Source organism: Coregonus clupeaformis, unplaced genomic scaffold (assembly GCF_020615455.1).
Source record: "Coregonus clupeaformis isolate EN_2021a unplaced genomic scaffold, ASM2061545v1 scaf0107, whole genome shotgun sequence".
NCBI lineage: Eukaryota > Metazoa > Chordata > Actinopteri > Salmoniformes > Salmonidae > Coregonus > Coregonus clupeaformis.
In genome coordinates this window covers 667,694-678,463 of record NW_025533562.1, presented here as the reverse complement: position 1 = coordinate 678,463, position 10,770 = coordinate 667,694, and the positions used below count along the sequence as shown (strand labels likewise).

The 10,770-nt window shown below is 39.9% G+C and overlaps 1 protein-coding gene across 3 annotated transcripts in view; it reads left to right on the top strand.

The window, feature by feature from the left end:
* Nucleotides 1-746: 746 nt before the first annotated feature.
* LOC123483401 (apoptosis-stimulating of p53 protein 2-like) overlaps nucleotides 747-10,770 on the top strand; it is a 58,153-nt gene continuing 48,129 nt past the window's right edge. For 2 of the 3 annotated variants that reach the window (XM_045213384.1, XM_045213382.1), the window contains exon 1: nucleotides 747-1,288. In XM_045213384.1, coding sequence (XP_045069319.1) covers nucleotides 1,262-1,288 — 27 coding nt within the window. In that variant the 5' untranslated portion in view covers nucleotides 747-1,261. Of the gene's footprint in view, nucleotides 1,289-7,785; nucleotides 7,854-10,770 lie in introns of those variants that run through there. The other variant, XM_045213383.1, reaches the window with a different exon arrangement.

The window sequence follows — 10,770 nt, the reverse complement described above, 5'->3', positions numbered from 1 at the left end:
ACAGGTGTAGACCTTACCGTGAAATGCTTACTTACAAGCCCTTAACCAACAATGCAGTTTTAAGAAAAAAAAGGATTTAAGAAAGATATTTACTAAATAAACTAAAGTAAAAAAAATAAGCAACCATAACATTTACATTTACATTTTAGTCATTTAGCAGACATACATAATAATATAACAACAAATAACATTTGATTTGATTTAATTTTGAATTTGGTTTGGTCGCCCAAAAAGTCTTACATACCAAACTTAACATACCATAATCATTTGAGTGTATGTTTACTTTGTTCTGGCTAGTCTATAAGACCAGGCTGCTATAACAGCATTTTTGGCAGTTAAATGCAACAACAAAACAGTATTATTTTAAAACGAATCTATTAATATGTTTTTTGAAGTCTAATTTGTTTACGAGCATGATAGCTCTACTTTTAATTGATGGTTGACGCAGCTTGTTTCCCATTAGCCAATCAGCGTTTCTCAACGAGTTGAACGCATGTGGTCCCCCATAGGTCCCCTGTTGCTTAGTCGCTTACAACGCCAGGGTTGTGGGTTCGTTTCCCACGGGGGGCCAGTATGAAAAATGTATGCACTCACTAACTGTAAGTCGCTCTGGATAAGAGCGTCTGCTAAATGACTAAAATGTAATGTGAATGCACACAACTCCTATTTACCGCTTCACATCTGATGATTACCACCTTCCCATTTGGTAAAGAACGCAGCATTATTATATTCGCAGAACGCGTCACTCGCTTTAGGGTTGGGTTGCCGACGTTTGTTAATTCAACCGATAGCTTTTCTAGTTGGCAAGTGCCCTTATAGATACACATTCGTCTAAAAATGTAAGTATTTAATAGATAGGGATAAAGATGGATTGGAAATTTGATTTAATAGTGGACGTACAGTAGGCTATTTCTGCCGTTCTATTATTCATGGCTGCACATTTGCAGGAGACCTTTGTTGGACCAAATGGCCATGTCGATTAGGTGGCCACCGGACTAATCCTGATAAATTATTTCAAGGGATAGATCGTTGTCATTGAGAAGAGCCTTGTTACAGTACCAGTGCAACAGGTCTCCAGTAAATACAACATAAATAATTGTGGAACGGGAGAATGTAAAATTAGAGAGGCGCTCGTGCGTATAATAGACGGGGGCGACAGAAAAAAGGAATACATTTGATCGGATGTCACTGCTCTGTTGGATTATCGAATACGTGTGGGATTTAATATCCTCGAGCCGAAGATAGCAGTAGCCAACGTTGCATGCGATACGGAGCCAATATGATGCCGGTGAGTTATTGTAACAAACATAGCCTAAGGAGTGAGGTCACATGTTCGTGTTATGATTAAGATTTCGATTAGACAAGAGAGAATTGTTTAGCATATGACCTCACTCCTTAGGCTATGTTTTATCTTGTTTCTCAGCCTATAGCATCCCTATTCCTCTGTTATATTGAGACAAAGGCAGGATCACCACACAAAATCTGAACAGGTTTTTAGCACACTGACAATCAACATGTTGCTGGCAACAGACAGTGTATCGAATAGCAGGTTCTGTAAATACTGAATATTTTTGTCATTTAGCAGACTTATAAGAGCAATTAGGGTTAAGTACCTTGCTCAAGGGCACGTCGACAGATTTTTGACCCAGTCAAGTCGGGTTTCGAACCAGTGATGTTTCGGTTACTGGCCCAACGCTCTTAACCGCTATGTTACCTGCCGCGCTTCATTTTCATTTTCATTTTCGTCATTTAGCAGACGCTCTTATCCAGAGCGATTTACAAATTGGGCTTGTAGCCTTCCATTTCCAATTGATTACTGGCTGTGTTAATGACTTTCAGTAAACTCAGTCTTCCAATCCAGAGTAATAATAAAAAACAGTGGGCTATTAACTGTTTGTAACCTTGCTTATAAAGTCTGAATACCCCACATCTTGGCCAATTATGGGCTTCCTTGACCAGAGTGTTGTATACAACATTAGCATGAATAACAGTAGTGGAATCGGCGGTTTGCCTTCAAAATAAAAGTCCCCCATTGAAACTGATGCAAACAGATAAACATTGTGGAATCATGCCACAATTGTACTAGAAACTGCTAAACAAGGTTGGAGTGTTGTTATATAAATTCAACAAAAGACAATAACTAGTTAATCTGACACAAAAAAGTAAAAAATCATTTGAAATTGCACTGTGGATGTATAGACTTCAGAATTGCAATGGGGGCATACATATATTGCAATGTTACAGCCTTACCTATGGATCTTGGGTCCATTTAAAATGGGTTATCAGCCTACTCAGTGACACCCACAGAACAGAACTGTAAACAGTTTTCACAAATATTAGCTGTCATAGCTCTTATTGCGGGACTCTGAAACCACTGTGAAATTAGCAACATATTAAAGGAAAGGTTCACCCATTTTGAATGTTATATTGTTTTTGTGTATCCCTGAGTGATGTTCTATCGATTCCCTGGGTCATTTCATGTTTTCATGTGTATCTAAGTTATTGGCAATCAAGCAGGCAGAACTCCGTCTGGTATCACATAGCACCTTGATAGTCGTTCTCACTGCACTGGAAGTTAATAGGAATACGACTTTTAGATGGCGAAATGTCTATCATACATGTCAGATTTCAATACTGGCCGATGTTATAACTCGAGAGGATGTCTTCTCTTGAATGTGTCATTGATCATATTTTTGTGATATTCCTACCTTGAGAAATGTGTAATTTAATGGAGGGTTTAGCAAATGTTTCCTGTTTGTCTGCCTCTTTAGTCCAGGGTGCATTGCATGGTGCAGTTGCCATAGGTACTGTATTATAGAAAGGAAATAGGAATCCAATGAATGAAGGCATGTATAACACCCCACCCAGCAGACTGTTGACCAATCGCGTTCACGTTGTCATGATGCGTCACGCGGTTGCTAAGCTAATCGTCACGCAATCCCTTTTCAAAGTCAGTGTATATGTCAAGAAACGTGCCTATTTTCCTCGAAAGTACTTAATGTTACGATTCCAAAGCTATACGATACTACAGATAGCAATTTCATTATCTCACATCTCGGAAAAGATTTGTAATGTTGTACTTCTTGTTGACGAAATTAGTGCTAATGTTGGGTTTTTGAGCTACCGCCCAATAGACTCCCATTCACTCCTTGACTGAGAGCGCTCCTTGTTCCAGAATCACCCAGAATGCACCTCACGGCCCACTCTGTGAGGCACATCGATCTGCAGGTTGAACATGGTGAGATTGTAGACTCCTAAATTGATCGTGCAGTTTGTTTAGGCGATTTTACAGCTAACTAGCTACGTTACATGCTGATATTTCTTTGGTATTATTGTGTATAGCTAAGTTTGCTAGTTAGCTAGCCAGCTAGCCAGCCCATAGAGAGCATTGCATTGTGGATTTTGTAATAGACTTGAGATGCAACAGATTTCCACAACGATTTTCATTATTGCTACCAACCTTACTTTAACGGCAAAATGCAACATTTGTTCACAAAAAAATATTGTTCTCACATATTAGTTTTATTTAACACTGTAAATTAAAGGAATGAGTGGTTTTGGGTGGATTTTTCCTTTAAGCTCACCAGTCAACCTACTGAATGTGTATTGAACATGTATAGCCTTACCTATGGATCCTGGGTCCATCAAATGGGTTTCAGCCTACTCCGTGACACCCACAGATTACAATTCTAAAGAGTATGCACAAATATTAGTGTCGTAGCTCTTATTGCGGGACTTTATTTTCACTAGTTTCATCTGTTTACATCCGTTTCAATGGTGGACTTTTATTTTGAAGGCGAGCCGCCAAATCCACTAATGCTGCTCATGCTATAATAATAATAATAATAATAATATGCCATTTAGCAGACGCTTTTATCCAAAGCGACTTACAGTCGTGCGTGCATACATTTTTGTGTATGGGTGGTCCCGGGGATCGAACCCACTACCTTGGCGTTACAAGCGCCGTGCTCTACCAGCTGAGCTACAGAGCTAATGTTGTTCAGCAATTCCATGTGTTCTCTGAATCTCTCGCTAGCAGGTTTTGCTTTCCTTAAATCATATCTCATATCTCATGACTCATGACATTTTAGAAATTAAAGAATGGTTTAAAATCATGCTGCATGCATATGAGGTTAACTGCCAATTAGGCTACTACACCATATTTCACCTGAAAGGCTTCAATGGACCACACACAAGTAAAATCCCAATTTAAAGGTTTGTGGTTGTCTGACATAAACTAATTGTAAGCTATTCTGTCCATACACAACATTGTTGGATGACATGGTGATAATGTTTTTGACCATTGCCTTTTTGTGTGTAAATCCAATGAGTGTCAAATTGATTGATTGTAATCTTGTAAAAAAAAAACAGCCTCCTGAGTGGCACAGCGGTCTAAGGCACTGCATCGCATTGCTTGAGGTGTCACTACAGACCCGGGTTCGATCCCAGGCTGTGTCACAGCCGGCAGTAACCAGGAGACCCATGAGGCGGAGCACAATTGACTCAGCGTTGTCTCGGTTAGGGGAGGGTTTGGCCGGCCAGGATTTCCTTGTCCCATCACACTCTAGCGACTCCTTGTGGTGGGCTGGGTGCCTGCAAGCTGACTCGGTCGCCAGTTGGACTGTGTTTCCTCTGGCACATTGGTGCAGCTGGCTTCCGGGTTAAGCGAGCAGTGCAGCTTGGCAGGATCATGTTTCGGAGGACGCTTGGCTCTCGACCTTTGCCTCTCCTGAGTCCGTAGGGGAGTTGCAGCGATGGGACAAGACTGTAACTACCAATTGGATATCATGAAAAAGGGGTAAAAGTACAACAACAAAAAACAGTTTGTGCCCAGTGGGAATAGCCTATTTCACTTCTGGAAAGCCATAATTCATCATTGGTACTTACGTTTGCAATGGCAAACTCGGGAATAACCTCCAGAATCTTAAAGTTTTGCACAATCTGTCAGATTTCCTTCTGTTACATTCTTATTGAATGAAAAAACGGCGTTTAGGTCTACGCATTTTTAGATAATTTATGTTAAAGCTACAATTCTTAGTTGCTACATCCATTATTGGACTTATATACCCATTGATTCTTGAAGAATATAACTTATAAATGCCTCATGAGCTTAGTTCAACTGTCGTACCCCATCAGAACCATATAAGATTGTTTTACTCCTATGTTTGTAAAAAAAAAACATAAATGTAAACAAACACTGTATAGCCTCAAAATGGTTAAAACTATCATTTTGATATCATGGGATAGTCAGTCCTTGAATCCATATCTCTGTGTATGGATTTTAGTGGTTACATTTCTCCAGGCCCATCTGTTAGCTTTTCACCAAAACAGAGGCGGGGTGACGCTTTGTTATTGTTTCAACTGCAGATTTGAGTTTTAAAGGTTAAAAAATGACAATTTTTATTTAAAAAAATTAAATTATACAATAGTTTGACAACTCTGTAAGCTTTCAAATGATATCAGACTCAATTGCTGATGTTTTTCAGTGATGAAGATATGGACGTCTAATCTCATGGTAAGGTGGGGTATGCAAAATGGGTCAACTTTGAGCTCCTTCATGTCCAAAAAGTCCCTTTCTGACCACTTCTACCATGGGAAAACATGAATGGAAGGTTTCGTTCAAATCAAAAGGGGTGCTGTCAAAAAGTGATTGAATTCATGTAGAACAACCCAGCTTACAAAATGTAACCCTTGTTGTTTTTTTATACAACAGGCGGTTCTAATCCTGAATGCTGATTGGTTAAAACCGCATTCCAGCCGGTGTCTATTCCACAAGTTACCACCGGCTAAATCTATGACGTTAAAATGCCTATTTACTCTGTTTTATCTGACTGCGCAATCCACTCTCGCATCAGCCCATTAAGACAATTTATAAACTTGATCTCACTTGGCAGTGATACTGGAAAACTTGCAGTTGACTACAGGTAAATGCACATTGGAGTTCAAACTGTTTAGGTACAGAAGTACCGATAATGCATACTTTGGTTGAGTGCATCCATTCATAGCAGTCTCAGGCCCTTGCATCGGGAGTAGAATGTATACAATGCATAGTCAAATGAGAGGTAGTGTGAGCCTCAAATCTTACCCCAGACACAGAGCACGACTGCTGTAACCACTCTTGGGTAAAAGACTTACAAGATCCTCTTTGTGTGCTGCAAGAAAGCGTGACTGAATTTGTTTATAAAACTGTACTATGTGAAACAAAATACAAACTAATCTTCCTACAAATTTGAACAGGCTTTCCTGCATTGCACTAATCTTTGTCAGTCGTACCCTAGACAACCTTTGACTGAATAGGCTTCTACATTTAGATTTTCCATGAGGTGGGTGCAGGTTTCCACACACAATGGGCACAATGGTATTCTATTATTAGCTGGTCTGCAGAATGGTAAATCAAGATATTATCTAAGCTCTTGAGTGTGTCACTTGTTTGGCTCCCCTGAGGTCCGGTGTTTCCAAGTGAGGATTTACTGTCCTTATAGACCCTGGACATGGTAGAGTACATGGTTACTGTGTAACAATATACCCTAGTGATGTGTGAATTAGAGCCAACATGTCATCCTCAACAACATCTAAAAATTGTCCCTTTTCTTGTTCAACCAGACACTGTTCTTTAAAAAAATCTTGACTAATGAGTGTATGACACATCTTGACAACAACAGTTGAACCTAGTGAAGAAGAAGTTAGTTGCCTTATCAGTTGTGTAATTTTGCTAGTTAAACATGGGTTGGAAAGTAGACACAAAACAAGAAGTACAGCTATTATTTGAAGAACAATGTCCCTTTGTTAAACTGTAAAATTGATGAGATTTATAACTCAGCATGTCTGTTTGTTCCTCTTGGGAGCCCAATGATGTTGGCCCAACATCTTGTGTTTCTTTATTTTACATTTTAGTCATTTAGCAGACGCTCTTATCCAGAGTGACTTACAGGAGCAATTAGGGTTAAGTGCCTTGCTCAAGGGCACATCGACAGCTTTTTCACCTAGTCAGCTCGGGGATTAGAACCAGCGACCTTTCGGTTACTGGCACAACGCTCTTAACCACTAAGATACCTGCCACCCCTGATCCTGGAAGATCATTGTTAGCCCTGGTAGAATTCATAAATATGGTGCTTAGGCTAAATCTATTTCAGGCTGTTCCATCATGTGGTTATGTGAACTGAGAAAGGAGGACCTCGTACCTACAAGTGAGGTATTAGCCAGGGTTAGCACCAAAAGGTAACACCAGTTATATGGGAGAGACATGATAATTTTGTGGAAACAACACAATTATTTAGCAGGGTCAGGGGTGATACAGATAGGGGTAAATAATAGATTAGTTGATAGGCTAGACTCTGTTATCTGGTTCCAAATACCATTGATTACCATTGTTAAACTCATCCCACACCTGGGGTTACGGAGTGCCTTTGCAACTGTTACCACAGTGACCAGTAAGCAAGCACACAGACACACACACACACAATCTTCCTGCTGCTACACTTAGGCTATTTATAAATTAATTAGGCGATTAGTCAAAAGTACTGCTCCACAGCTGTGGTGGAGATTTTCAATTACATTTCCCATTGTCCCCAATGCCATGTCAAAATGTAAACATTTGAGCGACTGGGTTGTGTTTGCTTTCACCCAGTACTGTTTTTCTGCTCCCAGAGTAATGCTCAGCACAGTGGGGGTTGGGAACGGGGGAGGGTTGCTGCTGCTACGTTGATTCAATAGTAAAGTCACGTGAGCCTGGCCATATGGCCTGGGTCCAGGCCGCAGTTTAAAAACATTGGGAGCTGACCGGCGGAGGCGGCTCGCAAGCTTATCCCAATCTGCCAACATTTATTAAAGATCCACCCAACCACAAGTCAAGGGTTAGTGCTAATATCTTTTTTGAAACGCGTAATGGATAAAATGATACCGCTTTAACTGAAAAGGTCCCCGTTTCAAGAGGAAACGCAACAGTTCTTTGAAGTTGGACTCCGTAGGATGGCTTTGCCCGGATGATGCATGTATCGACAGATGCTCATTTGTTGGATGCTGTATTGGCATGAATAATGAATGACTCCAGTGGGGTTGGATTACTCCTGTAGCTTGTAACTGCCGTCACCGCAAACTTCATCTCTATTCCCTCTCTATTCCAATTAATTCGCTTTCCATGTGTGTCCGTCATGGTATATCGACAATTCACTCAACCTGTTTAACAAAATGTAATGGTCAGTTGGTCCTATAACAACTTGTGTGTATCATTTCAACTTGTTCTCCTCCCATGCCTACTTTTGAGCGCTCTAGTATTTTTATCACCACAGCACAATATTTCACCAAGAATGAATGTCACAAAAAAGGTTATTTAGATTTCCTCAAGGCATCTCACGCAAGTTGTTTTTTTGGGAGAAATTTGCAGTCGCAAGAAGGGCTTTGTCAGTAATTAGATTTCGGATTAAGACCACCATCCACGATTAATTTAGTCTATCCCTATCAACAGTGAGTTGTTCATGGTTACATTATGAAATACAGAACCTTTTAGTTTACATTTGTTAAAGGAAGGTCATATAGAGCCTCTAGTCCGAGTCATCGTGGTCAAATGCCCGAAGCCTATGTTTATCTCACCTAATAACAGAGGAACAATTAGCAATTACAGCAAACCTTTCCGAAGATCTCATAGCACTTAGCTCATCACCGTATCCTCCATCAATTATAATCCCTATTGCTAATGAGGTTTATACTCAGTCATACTGATGCGCCATTAATGAGAAGTTTAGCCTAACCGATCTCCTTAGATGCCCCACACTGTGATTTTTTATTTATTTTTACCACAGACTAGACCTCACGGGCCAATGTCTGATAGGAGTAGGGTTAAGTTGCCCCAGACACTCATCATGGGTCAGTTTTGCATTTTTAGGATTGGGGGAGGGGACGCTGATCCTAGATATGTACTTAGTGGAAACTTCACCCCGGAGCTGTCTGATCTGTCTGAATAGAAGGGCAGTGTTGTTATTAGGGCTCTGCCTTTCCCCTGCTGTGTGACTCAGGGGAATTGTATTCAATCAAGCCGCCTGCCATAACAGTGTTTTTATATAGAATCTATCCATAGAATTAGAATTGATTGTTTTCAATTCTATGTGGGCTTTTTTTTTATACAACTACTGCCAATGCACACGTCTTATTCTGATAACTGGAATGATCTGTATGTGGAGGCTACCTGGAATACAGTGTAGCCTATAGGACAACTTCTCTCAAAGGCAGTAAAGTTTTCTATTCTACTTCTTGTTCTCCAAGATATGCAGTGGTGTCTAAAATTATTGACACCCTTGATAAAGATGAGCAATAATGACTGTATAAAATAAATAATTCAAATACTGAGCTATATTGTATGCTAAAAAAAAAAGGGAAATGATATACTAATACAATTGCTTAGAGAAAGAGATTTTGTTTAACAAGTTATATATTTTTTTCCCTCAAAGGTAGGGGTCAAAATGATTGACACCCCTAAAGATTCTTATAAATAAAGTAGTCAAAAGTTTAGTATTTGGTCCCATATTCCTAGCACGCAATGACTACATCAAGCTTGTGACTACAAACCTGTTGGATGCATTTGCAGTTCGTTTTGGTTGTGTTTCAGATTAGTTTGTTCCCAATAGAAATGAATGATAAATAATGTATTGTGTCATTTTGGAGTCACTTTTATTATAAATAAGAATAGAATATGTTTCTAAACACTACTGCATTAATGTGTATGCTACTATAGGGGATGTAGCTCAGTTGGTAGAGCATGGCGTTTGCAACGCCAGGGTTGTGGGTTCGATAAAATAATGTATGCGCTAACTGTAAGTCGCTCTGGATAAGAGCGTCTGCTAAATGACTAAAATGTAAATGTAATTATTACGGATAATCCTGAATAAATCCTGAATAATGAGTGAGAAGATTAGAGGGTCAAAGATCATACCCTCAAGACATGCTAACCTTTACCAATAACAGGGGAGGTTACCATGTGTTGGGGGCATGATCTTTGGCCCTCTGTAACTTTCTCACTCATCATTATTCACAATTCATTCAGAATTAATCGTAATCATGGTAGCATCCACATTAATGTAGAAGTGTTTAGAAACATATTCTATTCTTATTTACAATAAAAGTGACTCCAAAATGACACAATACATTATTTACCATACATTTCTGCTAATCCTTATCAAGGGTGTTAATAATTTCGGACCCCACTGCACATACAGTACGAGAACGTCGACGGTGGGGGATAGCACAAGGACATCATCATTGGCGACCCATTAAAAAAAAAGAAGCCACATTTCCATAAGAACTGATTATTCTCTGAGGGGAAAAGAACATTCCCCTATTCTGTTAAAGGCTTGGTCATCCACTGCAAGAGTGCATCCAAAATGGTAACCTTTTCCCTACATAGTGCACTACTTTTGACCAGATCCCTATGGGTTTGGATCAAAAGTATTGCACTACATAGGGAATAGGGTTCAATTTGGGACGCAGGCCAAGAGCCAGCAATGATCGCTCTCCTATACATTTGAGTATGGAAATACAAGTGTGCTACTTTGCATGTAATTTGATGTTCGGTCGATTTGTATTCGACAGGTCGTACAAAAGCACAATGTATGTCTTTACATGCCATGCATTCAGTGAGTGGTGCCAAGCAAACAGGGACATGCCAGGAAATTAGCAAATGCCTCCAATGTCCGCGTCCCCTTTGAAAGGGGGGGGGGTTCAAGCATGGGCTTCCTTAAGACGTGTATTTAGTCAAAAATGTACCTATTACCATTCAAT